This window comes from Emydura macquarii, unplaced genomic scaffold (assembly GCF_026122565.2).
Source record: "Emydura macquarii macquarii isolate MOO-44397 ecotype Brisbane River unplaced genomic scaffold, CSIRO-AGI_Emac_v2 contig_2417, whole genome shotgun sequence".
Lineage (NCBI taxonomy): Eukaryota > Metazoa > Chordata > Testudines > Chelidae > Emydura > Emydura macquarii.
The window spans coordinates 3583213-3601793 of record NW_027132554.1 but is presented as its reverse complement, the minus strand read 5'-3'; the positions used below and the strand labels follow the sequence as shown (position 1 = coordinate 3601793).

The 18581-nt window shown below is 47.7% G+C and overlaps 1 protein-coding gene across 7 annotated transcripts in view; it reads right to left on the bottom strand.

Annotated features, from left to right (window-relative positions):
- Positions 1-18581, bottom strand: part of EXD3 (exonuclease 3'-5' domain containing 3) — a 505315-nt gene that overhangs the window by 262097 nt on the left and 224637 nt on the right. For all 7 annotated transcript variants that reach the window (XM_067561577.1, XM_067561574.1, XM_067561576.1 and 4 more), the window contains one exon: positions 5826-5879. In XM_067561577.1, coding sequence (XP_067417678.1) covers positions 5826-5879 — 54 coding nt within the window. The remainder of the gene's footprint in view (positions 1-5825; positions 5880-18581) is intronic.

Genomic DNA, 18581 nt, shown 5'->3' with positions numbered 1-18581 from the left:
AGCCAGGCTAAGGCCTTGTCTACACTAGAAAGTGCTGTCGACACAAGTTACAGCAACGATCAAAAGGCGCTATAATTACACTTGCGCCTGTCCACACAGCACTCATTGTGTCGCTGAAGCACATCCACACTCGCTGCTCCAGCATCAACAGTGAGAACCGTGCATTGTGGGCAGCTATCCCACTGTGCAACTCGCCACCTTGTGCTGCTAGGAGTTGTGGGAAGGCAGAAAGGATCGCAGTGCATCATGGGTGCAGGCTCAACATCCCATGATGCACTGATTTCTGGCCCATCATTCCATGGGTTTCCATCTGTGTTTCACAACACTTTTCAACAGCCCCAGTTTTCTGTGCACCCGCCATCTCTATCTGAAAGGATGGATCCTGCACTGCTTTCCACCGTTGCTGTCAGCGTTCTGAACACATCACGGCTGGTCGTGCAGTATATCATGAGCTCCCAATCGGAACTGGCATCCGAGGCGCCTGACTTGCTGTGTGCCATGCAAACAAACAATGCTGGATTACTGTTTACATTCATGGAGCATCTGCACACAGTGCACCGCCACTTTGGGGCACATGAAACAAGCACAGAGTGGTGGATCATATCATTATGCAGGTCTGGGATGACGAGCAGCGGCTGCAGAACTTTCGAATGCACAAAGCTGACTTCAAGAAACTCTGTGCAGAACTCGCCCTTGCTCTGCAGCACAAGGACACACAAATGAGAGCTGCCCTCTCGGTGGAGAAGCGCGTGGCCATTGCTATGTAGAAACTGGCAACTCCAGACTGCTACCGGTCGGCTGCTAATCAGTTTGGAATCGAGAAGTCCACCATCGGAGCTGTGTTATAACAAGTGTGAAGGGCCATTAACTGCATTCTGCTATGAAGAACTGAGAGTCCTGATAATGTGCATGAAAGAGTGGATGGTGTGACCCTTCCGTGCCTAGGGTAGCTACCTGATAATGCCAAGGTCAGGGAAGGATGCAAAAGGAGAGCAAATTCTCCCAACACTGGTGGGTGACACTGAAGTCGGACTTCCCAACCAGTCACAAACAGTGCTTCTGATTCCCCACACAGGTTATCAAGAAGCCCAAAATAAAAATACACACAGCCCCCTTTACTGCATTTCAGTCCCTGGCTCCCAATCAGCCACTAGGTCCAGTGAAGAGATCAGTTATTTAAACTCTATGCTCTTTACTAAAAAGGTTTCTCCTGACCCCAAAGGGTCAGCCACAGCACCAGATCAATATAAGTTTGGATCCTACCCAAAATACCACGCTGCCAGCCAATCCTTTAGTAACTAAAACCAAAGGTTTATTATAAAAGGAAAGAAACAAACTATAAGAGAAGTGTTAAAGGATTAAATCAATCAGATACATACAAATGATTTGAAAGTCCATATATATCAGGTTTCTAGTAGAATTGTGGAGTTTGCAGGTTTGTATAGTCTCTCTGGTGTACATCCAATACCTGGATGGGTCTCAGTCCTTTGTTTCACAGCTTCAGTTCAGTTGTAGATGAAATGATCCAGAGGTAGGGAAAGACAAAGACAGACTGAAGACAAAATGGATCCTGGGCACCTGCCTTTTTGGTCCTCTGGCCCTTTCCATGCTGTTTGTGGAATTTCACAGGAACCAAAATGGAGTCCTGAGTCACATGAGCAAGCCCTGGTGACTCATCAGGTATATCCCTGGCTTCTCCCCCGGGGCCCCTTGCACCTGTGAACGTCTTAATGGGCCATTAAGCAGGCCATCCTTGCAGCCATTCTGTCTGGGGTGTTACCCAGACACAGCACAATTTGAAATACAGATATATCAACCATGTCCATAACTTCCATTACACACATAACACATGAACATTATCATCTTATTTAGCATATTATAGCCTTTCTAACAGTACCTAACATGGCATATCTCACACAAATTATTAGGATTTTGACATACTGATGTCAAACAATATACTAAATGCCCCCCACCCCAATACAGCCAGCGTGACAGATGGCTTCACAGCAATGGGATTCCCTAACTGTGGCAGGGTGATAGATGGCATGCATATCCCAGTTTTGGTCCTGGACCATCTTGCGACGGAGCACATCAATAGAAAGGGGAAATTCTCTATGGCACTGCAGGTACTTGTGGATCACTGTGGGCATTTCACTGACATAAACGTGGGTTGGTCAAGGAAGGTGCATGATGCACACATCTTCAGGAACACTGGCCTGTGCAGAAAACTGGAAGCAGGGACTTTCTTTACAGACCAAAACATTCAAGTGGAGAATGTTGAAATCCCATAGTAATCCTGGGAGACCCACTCTACTCCTTACTGCCTTGATTCATGAAGCTTTATACAGGCAAGCTGGATAGCAGCAAGGAGCGCTTCAATGACAGGCTGAGTAAATGCCGAATGACCATGAATGTGCATTTCGCAGATTAAAAGCTTGCTGGCGATGCCTTTATAGCAGGTTAGACCTAAATGAGGAAAATTTTCCCATGGTTATAGCCACCTGCTGTATACTCCATAATATTTGTGAAGCTAAGGGTGAAAAGTTTCCCCCTGGATGGAGCACAGAGGCAGATTGCCTTGTGGCTAACTATGAAGAACCAGATGTCAGGGCTATTAGAGGGGCACAACAGGGGGGCATTCGTATCAGAGGCCTTGAGGAGTCATTTTGACAATGAGCACCAATAAGGTCTTTGTAAACAGCACTGTGCTATGCTATGCCTGCTAGCCAGCTTGCACTGTGTATCACTGTGAGGTGCAACCACCATGTGCAAGAGACAAATAAAGATTGCTTATTCTTCAAAGTATGTCTTTACTAAATAACAATTATTCACAATACACACAAAAAGATGGGCGGGAAGAGAGAAAGCAGCAAGGGGCAGTGTGAGCTATGACAGCTGGGTGTAAGTCCAGCTATGGTTCTGGAACCTGTTTGAATTTGGTAGGAATGTGTGGGTGGAGTTTGGGGAAGGGATGGAAAGCAGTTCTGTATTGGTTGCAAGGGGGGGCAAGCATGCATGAATTCAGTATGCAGCATTATTAGTGACTTTAGCAGCTCCATTTGCTCATCCATGGCTTTTATCATGCACTCATGACCTGCTATCACTTGCTCCTGGTTTTCCCTTTTCTCCTGCCTATCAATTTTCTGATTTTCGGACACAGTGTGTCTCCATGTCCTTTTTTCTTTTTTTCCAAGTCTAAGAGGACTGGACGAATTCTTGGAACATAGACTCTTTGTTTCTCCGTGGTCGTTTTCTTATCAGCCACAGGTGCTCGGCAGGTGTGGAGGGGTTTCCCTTGAAGGGCACATCTGAACAATGAACACAATGAACAGAAGCATGATTGTGAGTGTAATAACAGCATTGATTCATTCCTGTAAAATACACCTCTTTCTCACTGTCCCCTGGCAGGTGCATAGCTCGACAATCACCCAGGGCATGGTGAATTGTGCCTATGGGGAGGGGGTACTCAAGCTGGGGAGAAGGTTCTGGGTTATTATTTGGAGTATTGATACAGGTACTTAAGGACAAAATTTCAAATTGTGACACCATTTTCCACAGACGGGAGCCATAGAAGCCGATATCTCACTCCTGAGAGTAAGCAGGGATGCAGGGTGCATCTTCTCCATGCGAGCAGCTTCAAACACAATTCCTATGCTGCTCATCTGTGTGCTGCTTTGGTCCCTGCACAAGTGATTGCCAATTGGCGTGGGAAAGTTTCCTAAAACGGGGAAAGAAACAAAGCAGCTATGTCGCGGAATTTCTGGCAGAGGATTGGCAAGTACCTCCAGGAAAGTTTCCTAAAGATCTCTCTGGAGGATTCCTATGAAATCTCGGTGTGCATTAACAGACTTTTCCACCATGCTGCCTAGCTGAACAGGAGAATGGGAAGCACATGTGAGCTACTCTTGTGCATTTCTATCCCTTCAACCAGCTATATAATGCAACCAAGCAAAGGACAACTGTACCTCATGTAAATGAGCAGCATCAGTTCAAAAAAATCACTTATTCGAACTCCCCTCTCCTACATCCTGCACACCAGAGCTGGAGGGCTGGGACTGGCTCAAACTTCCTGGGTCAAGAGGAGGTCATGGCTCCCCATGTCAGCAAATGACCTGGTCACCTGCTCCACATCATCCTCCAAATCATCCTCCTCGTCCGTGATATCTTCATTGGGGTTGAGTCTGGCATCCGCTGCCTCCAGGCCTGCGGAGGTATCCACGGGTCTCTTGGTGTTGGAGACGGGGTTGCTGTTGAGGATGGCTTCCAGCTCCGTATAGAAGTGGCAGGTTTTTGGCTCTCCACCAGAGCAATGGTTTGACTCTCCAGCTTTTTGGTACCCCTGCCACAGCTCCTTGGTTTTCACATGAAACTGCAGCGTTTCCTGTTCATAGCTTTTCTCCACCATTAAATGAGAAATCTGACCATCTGTATCGAAGTTCCTTTGGCTGGGAGCGGAGCTGGGACTGCACGACCGACTCTCCCCAAACGCTGATCTGTTCCAGAAGCTCCGGTGTGCTCCAAGCGGGAGAGTGTTTGGTGTGTGGAGCCACCATAGTCAGCTGGGAAGATGAGATGTGAGCTCTCCATGCCAACCAAGCAGGATGTAGAATTTAAAAAATTCCTGGGACTTTAAAGGGGGAGAGGCGTCTGGCTGCAGGGCAGCAAAGTTCAAACCAACGGCCAGAGCGGTCAGGACAGGCATTGTGGCACACGTTCTGAAGGCCATTTACCGCGACATAGCCAAGCACATTATCCACACTGACAGTTTGTCACTAAAAGTTTGGTGCAAAAAGCTCTACGTGTCTCATTGATGTGGTTTTATTTTGTTGCAAAATCAGGGGATTGCAGTGTGTACCCCCCACTGTTTTGGTGCAAAAAGCTGACTTTTTTTTTCAACAAAAGTCTGTAGTGTAGACCAGGCCTAAGTATTTAAAAGGCTCTCTCTCACACTCAGAAACAAACCCTATTAATTAGTTAATGCGCAAGGTAGGTTCTATGATCACTCCAGCTCCAGTTACAAACAGGCAGTGAAGATAATTAGCACCTTTTTGTATCTGCAGTCTGGAAGGTGCAGGACCCATGTTCCTCAAGATTCCCAGCAGGTTTTACTGCTCTAAATGAATCTGTGGGTCACAAGACAGGGCATGTGACCTTCGACAATAGGTGTTGCATCATTTCAATTACTGACTGCTATAGTTAAATATATTCCTCCAACACTGCATTAATGGAATTTGGGAGGGTAATTGCATTTTGTTTCATTGAGGGATATGGGCATTTGCTATGGGGCTGAGTGCAGGGGCTGGTTTTATTTTTTCCATGCATACATAGGAACTCGAGCTTCCAACTGGGCCTGTGTTTGGCATTTCCATCCTATCTCCTCCAGGCCCAAAGAAAAGCCTCAGAGCATTAAAACAGCAGATAGTGTTGTCAGTACTGATACAGCCAAGAAACAGGAATCTCTTTTTACTCCTTGGTGAAATGGATGGGAAGTGAATTGCATTTCATCATGACAGATAAGCCACACAGAGCCACATTGTTCAGGGATGTGTTTGCTTTACTTTACATTCTGAGATGCAGAGCAATTGCTCTCGCCTCTGGCTGAAAATAAAGTGTAAAGGAAACTTATTCTCAACCCTCTAACATTCAGAGCTAGAACAAGCCTCACAAAACCCTTTACACATCCATGGCTTTCAGTACAGGAAACAGATGAAAAAGTCAGTCCAGCTGTTGCTTTCACATTTGACTTTTCCTCTCTTCCACTTTGTGCATCCCAATCTGTGAAATGCCACAACACAAGAGAAATGCCAGAACCACTTTGCACTTACTGTCTGATATGGGAGTCCAGAGGTTAAAATGACCCTTCCTTCCTGCCTGGCAATCTGAAAATGAAGGAAAAGCCATAATTAACACGGGTAAAAATACCAATGAATTCAAACTTTCCCTCCCGAACAGATCAAATTATAAAACAAACACATTTGGGGACACAGAGTCTCTCTCTAGGAGAGCACTTATACAGATTTCATGAGCACCTCAAACATTAATGAAATGATCTGCACACCCTTGGGATGTAGGGCAGAGCTATTAGCCCCATTTTATAGATACGGAACAAAGACACAGAAAAATTGTGACTTGTCCAGGCTGACACTGGAAGTCAGTGGCATAGCTTATCTCATGACTTCCAGTCCAATTCCTTAACCACAAGACCACCATTCTAGCACAGAATTTGCACAGAATGATTGAGGTGTCCACAGGCCATACTCCTGATCTGCATGATTTGGTAAGTTTATTTTGGAATGGTTTGGTAGCAAAACAGGCTAATGAATCTGGAACCGAGATTCTCCACAAAGATGAAAATGTGCCTGATCTCTCTGTGATAGGGCAGCATCCCCACAATTCCCCACTCTAGTAGATGTAAATATTTGGGGGGCTATAGTGATAGAAGACTTCCGATGTAAAACCAGCACCCCCCCTTAGCTAATGTACATGGATTTAAGTTTCACTCCTAAGAGAGGCTGCACTCCGAACTAGGAATGGCATTACTTCTTATCTCTATGCATTGACCTGTGTTCTGTTGGAGATCCTACTCTCTCTCTCTGTATCCAACCTCATGTCATTGGGGCCTCTCCTCTGGTTAGGAGTCTGGGAAGCTTCCTCTTGTTCCTATCAACAGTCCTTACGCTGGCAAGAGGAAATGCCTGAAAATCAATACAGTGCAGTCTCTTTCCTTTCACCCCAGAGTGAGCTGGGTTGTCACTAAGTGTAGACAGGAATGGCAAAGATTTAGAAATTAAATTGTGTGTTTCTTAAAACCACTTAAAATCTCTCTCAGCTACAATCACTGCATGTTCTTCTTGGGCCCATCCAGCTTAAAGGAACACACTAGGAGAGAGAACTCCCTGAAGTCAGACTCTCCCTTTGCAGCTAATTCATGTGCAATTTAGCTAGGTACTATTATTATATCAGCAGGACCTTCCCCCTCACATGGAGCATGCTAAGGGTAGACTATATAGAGCTTTGTTCTGAATCTGTCTTGCCAAGGGGGCCTTTTTTATTCTTACTTTTGTACAATTACTAGCAACCACCACTACGCTAAGAGAGAAAAAACAGGTTACTAACCTTTCCATAATAGTTCTTCTTCGAGATGTGTTGCTCATGTCCATTCCTATGTGGGTGTGCACACGCCGCATGCACTGTCACCGGAAGCTTTTTCCTAGTGGTACATGCCGGGTCAGCTCTGGTGCCTCCTAGAGTGCCACCCTCCTGATGCGGTTTATAGGCAGCTGCCGCCCCGCCACCCCCTCAGTACCTTCTTGCCAGCTAGTCTGACGGAGGGGCAGGTGGGCGGGTGTGGGCAGGTTTGGAATGCACATGAGCAACACATCTCAAAGAACAACAGTTACGACAGTGGTTCCCAACCTATGGCCTGGGGGCCAAGAGTGGCCTGCGGGGGCTTTCAAAGTGGCCCGTGCCTCCCCTCCCGCTGACTGCAGAAGGGAGCCGCTGCCTAAGGACCCAGGGCTAAAAGACCAGTGCAGGCTCCTTGCTGTAGCCAAGGGGAGGGAAGATCAACGCTCCCTTCCCCCTGGCTGTAGCAGGGAGCACAGCAAAGTGCTCTGCCTGGGTCCCTAAGCACTGGGATCCTAGCTGGAGCCAGAGGGAGGGGAGGACTGATCTTGTTCCCCCTGGCTGCAGAAGGGAGCCACTGCCTAGGGACTCAGGTGGAGTGCACAGGGCTACAGGACATGTGCAGTTTCCCTGCTGAAGCCAGGGGGACAGGAGATCAGCAAGGAGGCAGCTTCCTCGCTGAACTCCTTCCGTCTGGCTGCAGTGGGAGGGGGCCTGCTGGTGGAGACTGGTGGCCCTTCAGGGTTGTAAAAATTATATCTGTGGCCCTTGAGCCAAAAAGGTTGGGAACCACTGGGTTCCAGAAAGGTTAGTAATGGTTTTTTTTCTTGGAGTGCTTGCTCATGTCCATTCTCATGTAGGTGATTAACAAGTCGTATTCTAAATGGCAGGGTCAGAGCTCCGGGCTGGTATGGACACAGACTGTAAGACTGCCTGACCGAGGGCCACGTCACCTCTCGCCTGTTGGGTGATGGCATCATGAGTAGTAAAAGTATGAATGGACAACCAGGTTGCCGCCCTGCAAATGTCTAAGGCCGGAACTTGTGCCACGAATGCCGCTGTTGAGGCCTGCACTCTTGTGGAGTGTGCTGTCAGTTGAGGAGGTGGGATGGTCGCCAAGTCATAGCACATACAGATGCATGATGTAATCCAAGTGGAGATCCTCTGGGTGGAGAATGGACTCCCCTTCATCCTTTCCGCAATAGCCACGAAGAGCTGGGTGGTCTTACAGAATGGTCTGGTCCTCTCTAAGTACAATGCTAAGGCCTGTATCATATTTAAAGAGTGAAGCCTTTGGTCCTCCCTGTTAGCATGCAGCTTGGGATAGAAAACCGGAAGAAAGATATCCTGATTGCTGTGGAAATGCGTAACCAACTTTGGTAGGAAGGCCAGGTACAGACAGAGTCTCACCTTCTCTTTAAAGAAAACCATATATGGTGGTTAGGAGGTAAGAACCCTGATCTCTGATACCTTTCTCGCAGAGATGATGGCAACCAAGACCACCACCTTCTACGAAAGGTGAAGCAGGGAGCACATTGCCATAGGCTCAAATGGGGGACCTGTAAGCCTTGACAGGACCAGGCTGAGGTCCCAGGGCAGCAGAGGCTGAAGCATCTGGGGGTACAATTGCTCCAGACCTTTCAAAAACTGAGAACAAACTGGATTTGCAAAGACTGAATGGCTAGAGACTGCTGGGTGGAAAGCCACAACTGCCACCAGGTGAACTCAGATGCCCTCATCCTTTAAATAGAGCAGAAAGTCCAGAATAAGAGGAAGGGGTGCCTCACTCGGTCATGCCCCTTTCTGTGATGCCCACAGTGAAAACTGTTTCCACTTAGCCAGGTACACTGATCTGGTTGATGGCTTTCTGACATTCATGAGAACTTCGTGAACCAGTTCTGAGCAGCACCGTTCTGCCTCGCTCAGTCATGGAGTCTCTAAGCCATCATATGGAAAGACCTGAGATTTGGGTGAAGGAGGAGGCCGTGATCCTAGGAAATTAGGTCCGGGAGTAACAGCAGCTGGTGGGCGTGTCCTCTGAGATGTGGCAGGATTGAGAACCAATGCTGCCAAGGCCACACTGGGGCTATAAGGATCTGTGCTTTGTCCCTCCTGACTTTGAGTAGCACTCTGAGGATTAGAGCCATAGGAGGAAAAGCATACATCAGGCCTCCTCCCCACAGAAGGAGAAAAGTGTCCATTAGGGATCTTGGGCTGCATCCCAGGTATGAACCGAACTGGGGACATTTCCTGTTGTACCTGGGGGCAAACTACTTGGGGAAACCCCCACTTCTGGAAAATAGTGCCCAGAACATCTGGATGGATGGACCATTCATGATGGTTGATGAACAATCTACACAAGCAGTCCACCAGCTTGTTCTGAGAGCCCAGTAGGTAGGAGGGTTCCAGATGAAGGGACTGGGCTATGCAGTAGTCCCATAGGTGCACCGCCTCCCGAAAGAGGGGAGAGGAGCAAGCGCCCCCTGCCTCTTTATGTAAAACATAGCCATAGTGTTGTCTATGAGTACAGATATGCATTTGCCCCATAGATGGGGTTGAAAAGCCTGGCACACTAAGCGGAACATGCTTAATTCTCTGATATTGATATGGAGATCCAACTCATCTGGTGCCCAGAGCCCTTGGTCCATCAGAACAACCTCCACCACTCCTACTCATAAGAGGGACTCCACCTCCTGTGCTAGAAGTCTTTTGTGAGAAGGTACCTGAAGAGGGATGGGGAGAGAGGGTGGGAAGGAGGGAGAGAGGTAAAGTGGAGGTCATACCTCACTTTCACTGTGTGCAGTACCCAACTGTCTGATGTGACGTCAGCCTATGCACAGTAAAAGTGGGATAAACGATCCCCAAAGCATTGAGAAGGATCCAAGGTCCCGGCCGGTGCATCGTCCTCGACCGCACCTTCAAAAGTTCTGCTTAGGTCTTGATGTCTCTCTAGCAGACGTAGACGTGGGGCCCGATGAAGAGTGATGCGGCTATCTTCTCCTGAAGCCCTTATTACGCTGTCTCCCAGAGCCAAGCCTCTGATGAGGAGGGCAAAAGCAGCCCAAAGGCTGGGGTTTAAAGTGCTTCCGAGCTGGGGCCGGTGTGTGCAGGCCCAGAGACCTTAAGGTGGCCCGTGAGTCTTTTAGGCTGGGTAGCTGTGCATCCATTTGTTCAGAGAATAAAGATGTCCCCTCAAATGGCAGGTCCTGTACAGTCGTCTGCATCTCATACGGCAAGCCAGACAACTGGAGCCTGGAGCTGCGTCACATTACACCCTGCTGCTTCCACTCCCAGCACTGAACCCCTCCCAAACGGGTCGCGGGGAAGGGTGTGCCATCACATGGGATGCTGCATGGGAGCTCTGGAGGGTCTGGGACATCCAAGGTGCCCACATTGGCCACTGTGCTGGGATCCATGCTGGGATAGCCTGTCCTTGGGCTGATGTCTCGTGCCTCTGGTCCAAACAATATTTACTCCATCGCAATCCCAGAGAGTCTGCCTGGAATGCTGAGCCAAAGAATCACTCCTGAGTGACCACGGTGCCGCATGCTGGTGTCGGGAAATTGAACGGTGCCAAGGGGATGAGCAGTGCCACGATGGAGATCGGTGCCACAATGGTGAGCGGCATCGTGGTGACGAGCGGTGCCTGGATTGGGAGCGGCGTCGAGATGATGAGCGGTATCTTGACCCTGAGCGGCACTGGAATCTCGAGCAGCACTGACTCGCGTTGTGTTGATAGCGAATGGTGCCGTGATTCCAGTCAGTGGCAGGACTATAACCTATGCTGTGCAGGAGAGTGTCAGGGTGTCGAGGCTCATAAGCCCAGGCAGGTGAGCTTGGTGCCTAGCCATCATTGTTGGTGTGCCCAGGGCGGGAGTCATTCTCCGCATGGTGACCTCAGGTTGGACTGCGCGTAGCAGGCCCCAAGATGGAGAAGGCCGAGGTGCTGGGAGTGGAACGAGACTCTCGCTGCCTCAAACGTCTTTGGCGTGGATGGCTCTACCAAAGTCAAATCGCCTTCCTGACTTACCCTTGGCTGGGAGTTCATGTGTGCTGGACTCAATGGTACTCCTTGCTGGGCCGGAGTCAATGGCACAAGTTGGCTGCTTACTGCCTGAGAGGGGGCCATTAACGGCCTCGCCTTCTCCATGCTCTTCTTAGCTGGAGATCTTCCCTGGTCCAACTTCTTCAATCCCTTCCTTGGCACTGGAGATGAATAACGGCACCACTCCCACAGTACTGACGATCTGGGTGTCAGAAGAATCATGGTGCTGAGGGAGTCTTGGTGCCAGGGACACTCTGCCTCTTTGTGGTTCTGTAACCGAGGCTGGTGCACTCCTGATTGAGGAGGAGCTTGGCACCTGGTCCGGTTGATGCTCCGACGCTGGGCAAAGTGCAGCCTCCATCAAAAGAAACTTCAGCTTGCTGTCCCTATCTTTTTTGGTCCTAGGCCTGAAGTTTCTGCAGTGACGGCACTTCTCTGGTATACACCCCTCTACCAGGCATTTCAGACAGCTATCATGTGGGTTGCTCACTGGTATTTTTCCATGGCAGGTTGTACACTGTTTGTAGCCCTGGAACACGGCATGCCTGATGTTCCAGGCAGGCTAACCCCGCAGGGCAGGGAACATAACCCCAAAGTACCTAATCAATCTTATCTAACTATTTACACACGAATGCTAACTATTTACAATTAATTACAGGCACAACCACTGAGAATAGTACTTGCAGAGCAAGACGAGAACAGCGTTCCAGCGACCAACACCTACGGAAAGAAGGAACTGAAGTGGCAGCAAGGCGGCAGCTGACTATATACCGCATCATGAGGGTGCCACTCCAGGCGGCACCAGAGCTGACCTGGCACATACCACTAGGAAAAAGCTTCCGGCGACAGTGTGGACATGAGCAAGCACTCGAAGAAGAACTCAAGGTCACCCTGTAACACGCTGGATGATGGCTCTCACCACCAATGACAAGCTTACTCTCTTAGTAAGGCACATGTCTCTAGAGGAACTGGGGCCATGGCAGTGAGATCACCAGGTCAGCTTCAACTCGCTCTGTTTAGTGAGTGTTACAAACCAACACCAGGAAATCCAGAATGCAACTGGCTGCTAGTGAATCACTGCTAGAGTTTATGGCACATTAGTGCATGCCCTGCTGGATCTTTATTGCTCAATTAAATTACAGGGATTTGCCAACAAGGGAAAAGAAATCTCTTAAATTCCTTCAGTCCTAAGTGTATTTCAAGAGAAGTCTGAGGATTTCACAGCTGGAACACTCCATTCAGGCATCCTGCTGCCAGGGTTAATTAGTTCAAGCTTGATAAAGCCCTTTATCTAAATGGCAATGGAAAGACAAGGCAAGTAACATAAAATAACAATAAGAGAAGTAATATTTTTTCCTGAAATGTTTGTCGGCCTTTGTAACAATGCCCGGGTGAAGTGCACAATCAGAGGAGCCACGTAAGATAGCACACATCAGCCGGAAACCGACGGGAAACATAATTCAAGGAGAAGAGCATGTTCTTTCCTCTCTATTTCTAAGAGAGAGATCACCAAGTGTAACTCTGGTACTAACTGGCCAGGAGTCACGTAAAATGACAGACACCAAACTCCAGACTGTAGCAGCAAGCTGGAGCGTTGCCAGCACCCAGTACACTGGTCTGGGAGTCAGGGGTAATGGTCTGTTCCCAGCTCTCCCAGGAAACTGAGGGGTGACCTTGACTAAGTCACTTCACCTCTCTGAGCCTCAGCTCCTGCTCCGTAGAGCAGGGATAATGACACTGACCAGTCTTTGCAAGGCGCTTTGAGCTCCCTGGAGGAAAAGTGCTGTATAGTGATAGTCACTATTATTTATTACTGAAAAGGGCACAACATTCCAAAGGCATTGTCCTGTCCTGCTGTGGAGCTCCTGTCAGTGGCATTAGCTATGGAATAAGTACAGTGTTCTTCAATATGAAAACACAACCTAGGTGCGGTGGCTTCTCTGTATGCTTTGTCCATGCATCTCAATCCAAACCTGCACCTGGTTGCTATGGCAGGCCCGGATCACAACATAGCTCTGAAATTGTATCTCATCCTGGCCAGCAACAGTCATGAGCCTTAAACTATAAATACTCTTTAGTCCTGATCCGCTGTGTATTTGCTATATTCTTGCTATTCCAATCTTTGACTTTTCCTAAGCAGACATTCCTGAAAATGACCAAATGCAGCAAATCATGAGAGTGGTTTTGTAACACTGGCTTATTGAGCAGACTAAAACCACCCAACTCATTTGTACCAAGGTTTCTAGAGATGAAAGGGTCTTCCTGGGTCCCCTCCAGCTACACCCAGAGGCTAAGCATTGACATTCAGACCTTATTTCAATTCTCCACTGGTCTGCTCTGTTTATATTCTCCCTGGATTGGTGCAATGGAGAAAAGATTGTCTAACTACCAAGAGTATGGTTTAAACCAAAAAAGGACAAGAAATTCAAAGCTGAAGATCAGATTTACAGATCTGATACTCAGGTCTGGCCAATTTCTACTCAACACAGTGACAGAGGAGATTACCTTTGTGCCCCTTGATCCTGGATCTGGCTGAGAGCTAGGTCAGCCACAGAGAGCCACCTATCCTGGCCATCCCCCTGACATGCTGGAGTTGCAGGGGACAAATGGAAATTTCCTGTGAGATCCTGCTCCATTTTAAATGGATCGCACTGTGACACCTATAGCAAGTGCTGCCAACAATAGGGTGATGGATGAACCACCAAAGGTCATTGTCTGGATCAGAGAGATTCTGGGGTGATCTGCATCAGGAGGCAAGTTTCACTCAGGAGCCAGTTTTAATGGGCTGCAAAGTAGAATTTGCAACAGAAAAAATAGTACAACCCACATATTGGGGAAACAGGAATTTGGCAACACTAGAGTGTCTAGACCAAGGAACAAAACACATTTACTGAAAACCAAGCTGAAAGCAAGGACTGGTTTACTGTCAGCTGTACTGGTAGTATTCTGAGCCTACTATGATGTGTAGGAAATGTTTGTGGGAAGGGTGAATAGCTACATGAAAGTAGGCATCCTGAAGGTCGAGGGTGGCAAACCAATCTCCCAGATGTAAGGATGGGATTACAGTTGCTAGTGTCACCACTGTGCTGTGCTGTGAAAGGATACAGGGTGTTCAGGTTTCTGAGGTCGAGGATCAGCCACCATTCTTTGCCCCTCTTGGGAAATAGGAAGTAGTTGAAATGGAATCCTCTTCCAATGAACTCTGGGGGAACCAGTCTGACCACCCCCAAGAGTAAGAGAGACTGAACCTCTTGTTTTGAGAAATCTTCCTGAGAGGGGTCCCTGAAGAGGGATGGGGAAAGGAGGGTCGAGGGGGAAATAGCATGGAAGTGGACAGAACATCCTACATCCATCACCTCCAAAGTCCACTTATCTGAGGTAAGCTGTTCCCAGGCAGGGAAGAAGTGGGCTAGCTGGTTTTCAAAGGGGGGTGGAGCCCAGGGCCATGTAGTCAGAGGAAAGGAGCATTATTCCAAGAGGCGTGGAGATGTATTTTAAATTAATACTGGGCTCAAGACAGAGTTCAAAGCCGCCTCCTAAATAATATTCAAAAGCATGCAGTCCTTCCAATGAGGTGCATTCCCATTTTGGTATTCCTATCTCTACCGTGTTATGCATTCCTTAGCGATACAGAGGCTCGGATTTCCTTGTGTAAGGGTTGCTCTGTGCCCACTAGTGCAAGCATTCCTGAAGCTGGGATCTACCAGTGGTGCAGAACTGGTGTAATGGGCTCTCCCACCCAGTTCACACAGACGGCATTTGTGGTCAAGACTTCTTTGCACCTCATCAATTCCCAACTGCTTTCGAAGACTTCTCGGGGCCTCCAGGCTGCTCTATGTTAAACCAAGAGATCAACCTAGCGTACACCTCGCCTAGGATTAGGACATGCAAAGATTAGAGCCACATTTTAATCTATTCTGCCAAACTGCATTGTGGGCTGCTCTATAGCAGCTGAGGATCTGGGCTTAGACCTCTAGACACACAGTATAAACACACTCATAGATTCATAGACTTTAAGGCCGGAAGGGACCATCATGATCATCTAGTCTGGCCTCCTTGTGGGGTTTGAGAACCCCTGGTTTAAAGACTTCAAGTTACAGAGAATCCACCATTTACACTGGTTTAAACCTGCAAGTGACCTGTGCCCCATGTTACAGTGGAAGGCCAAAAGACTTCAGGAGTCTGCCAATCTGACCCCGGGGAAAATTCCTTCTATGGCGATCATTTAGACATTGGGCATGTGGGCAAGACCCACCAGCCAAACATATGGGAAAGAATTCTCTGTAGTAACTCAAACCCTCCCCATCTAATGTCCTATCACCAGCTGGCTGTTGGAGATATTTGCTACTGTCCAACACTTGCACAGCAGAGCCACAAAATTAGAGGATTTCCAAAATTATCTGATGCCCACACTCTAGCACAAAACAGTTGTTTCCATGCAAGTTAATGGCTTAGCCAAGAAAGGTGGAAAGGATTTATTCATTTAAAATCAGATTATGAGATGAGAAGGTTACTCACCCTGTCTCTATGGGTGCTCCACTTCAGGTATCAGTGCATCCCTGCGCCTTTGATCAGAGAATTTCAGCAGCAGTGCTCATCTGGGTTGTGCATGCTGTCGTCAGCATCTATCTGGCACTGCACAACCTGACCCCCCCATCAGTTCCTTCTTCACCACTGAGTTCATATATTGAACTCCGAAGCAGAAAGGAGAAGGGTGGGTAGTGGAGCAACCCCAGGGACACCATTCGAAGCACTTCAGTTAATACACAGAGTGAGTAACCTCTTCTTCTTCAAGGAGCATTCCTGTGTGTGGGGAAGTGTGAAGTGCTCCACTTCAGGTGACTGTCACACAGTGCCCCATGATGGATGGAAAGGGCTTTGTCGTTGCGTGGGTAATTGATGACAGTACAGTAAGTCCTACAATGCATCCCATCCTGAACTCTGCTCTATCGCATAGTGTTGCGTAAACATGTGTGCAGACGTCCAGGCAGCTGCCTTACATATGTCCATGACTGGTATGATGTTGAGAAAAGCTACTGAGGTTGATAATGATCTGGTGTGGTAGGCTCAGACCCCTGGTGGGGACTGTATACCCTGCTGTTAGTAAAAAAAGGTGAATGCATCCAGAAATCCATTTGGACAGTCTCTGCTCGGAAATGGCGGAAGCTTTAGATCGTTCCAAAGTTGAAAGAAAAGTCTTGGTGACTTTCTGAACGTTTTCATTCTCTCAAGGTAGAATGTTCATACACGTCTGATCTCCACAGTGTGTAATATTGAGTCTTGTTTGCTCCCGTGAGGTTTGGGGAAGAATGAGGGAAGATGGATTGGCTGCTTCAAGTGGAAAGAGGAGGGAACTTTAAATAAAAATTTTGGATGAGGTCTTAGAGTGACCTTGTTCTTGAAAAAGTTGGTATATGGTGCATGTGCCGTGCGGGGCCCCTAACTCTCCCACTTGTCAGGCAAACGTAATAACGACTAAAAATGCCACCTTCATTGACAGATGTGTTAGACAGCATGTTGTTAATGGTTCGAATGGGGCCCCTGTATGACAACATAGTACCAATTTCATGTTCCAAGGCGGAGCAGGTACTTGTATCTCAGGGTAGACATTTCTGATACCCCTAAGAAAGCATGTAGTGATAGGATGGGCAAATATTGATATCCCATCCACCTTGTGGTGAAAAGCAGTAATAGCGGAGAATTGTACTCTAAGCAAGCTAAGGGATATGCCAGAGTTCATAGAATCAGTCCAACCCCATGCTCAAAGCAGAGCCAATCTCAGCTGCAACTTTCTTTAGTTCTAGCATGTATCCTAAAATCATCGGTAAGGGGGAGTAACAGGCCAAGCTATTTGTTTTGGCACCAGATGGAAAATCTCTTCCATTTATGCAGGTAAGTATTACATGTGATTGTCCTTCTACTGTTCACTAATATGTCTTTCACCTGTTCCAAGTAAGTGAGTTCATTGTGTTGAAGCCATGTAGGAACCATACCCTCAAGTGAAATCTCTCCAGGTTTGGGTGGTAAACATGTCCGGCTTCTAGCGATAAAAGATTTGGCAAGAGCGGAAGTGTGCATGGTGCACATACCACCATCCTCAACAGGTACAAGTACCACTTTTGTCTGGGCCATGTGGGGGCTATCACGATTACTTTGGCCTTGTCGTCTCTTATTTTGTGTGTTACTCTTGATAGTAGGGAGATGGGGGAAGTGCGTACAGCAGAAGCGTATCCCATTTGAGGAGAAAAGCGTCACCCAAGGATTGGGAGCCCAACCCTGCTCTCAAACAGAATTGCGGGCATTTGTAATTCTGAGATCTCGCAAAGAGGTCTATGGATGGATGAACCCCCTGTGTGAATATGCTTTGCAGGACCATGTTGTTTAGCTCTCACTTGTGGTCTTGAGAGAATTCCCTGCTCAGTGTATCCTCTGTGATGTTTTGATGTCCTTGGAGAAATGAGGCTGATATGCTGACATTGTGTTGGATACACCAGTTCTATAGTTTCATGGCTTTGGTGCATAGGAAGTGCGACCTTGACTCTCCCATAAAACATGCAAGCAATGTTGTCCGGCATTACCCATCTGGTCTTGTTCCTGATCAACGGCAGGAAGTGCAAGCACATTTGCGAACTGCACACAGTCCAGGAGATTTATATGTAACAGAGATCATCTGCCCTGAATTGTGTGGTGCTTGAGATGGATTCCCAAGCCTTTCAAGGAGGAGGGTTGTGAGAATAATTGAAGATGGAGTTTGTGTAAAAGGAACTCCCCGCACACATTGTTCGGTTGCATCCACCAATGTAGCTCGTTCTTGATTTTTATCGGCATTATGAGGTGACTGTTTAGGCTGTGTTTGTGTGGTATGTATATATTTCTTAGCCATCCCTGAAGGCATGTGAAGACGTGCATGTCATCCCATGCATGTGGTTGCCACCATATGGCCTAATAGTTGGGAGGCAGGTCCATGATAATCTGTGGACTGTCCAGTGCAGTGGAAATCAGATAGACTATAGTGACGAATCTGTTCGTTTGTAGTGATGCTTTGGCCTATATAGTGTCTAGATGTGTCCCGATAAAGTCCAGCTTTTGCACAGGTGTCAGTGTTGATTTCTGTATGTATAATTGTAATCCCAGCGATGAGAAGAGGGCAGTTGTCCTGGGTGTCATGTCTATGGCATCTGCCCAGTGGGTACGTTTAATAGGCAATCATCCAAGTAGGGAAGAATTGTCTTTCTGCAGAGGTGTGCCACCACTATCATGAGAGCTTTGGAAAACATGTGCAGTGCTACTGAAAGGCCAAAAGGCAAAACTTTGAATTGATAACGTTCCATCCCCAGAGTAAATCTGAAGAACCTCCTGTGCATGGGATATATGGTTATGTGAAAATAGGTATCTTGGAAGTCGAGGGCTG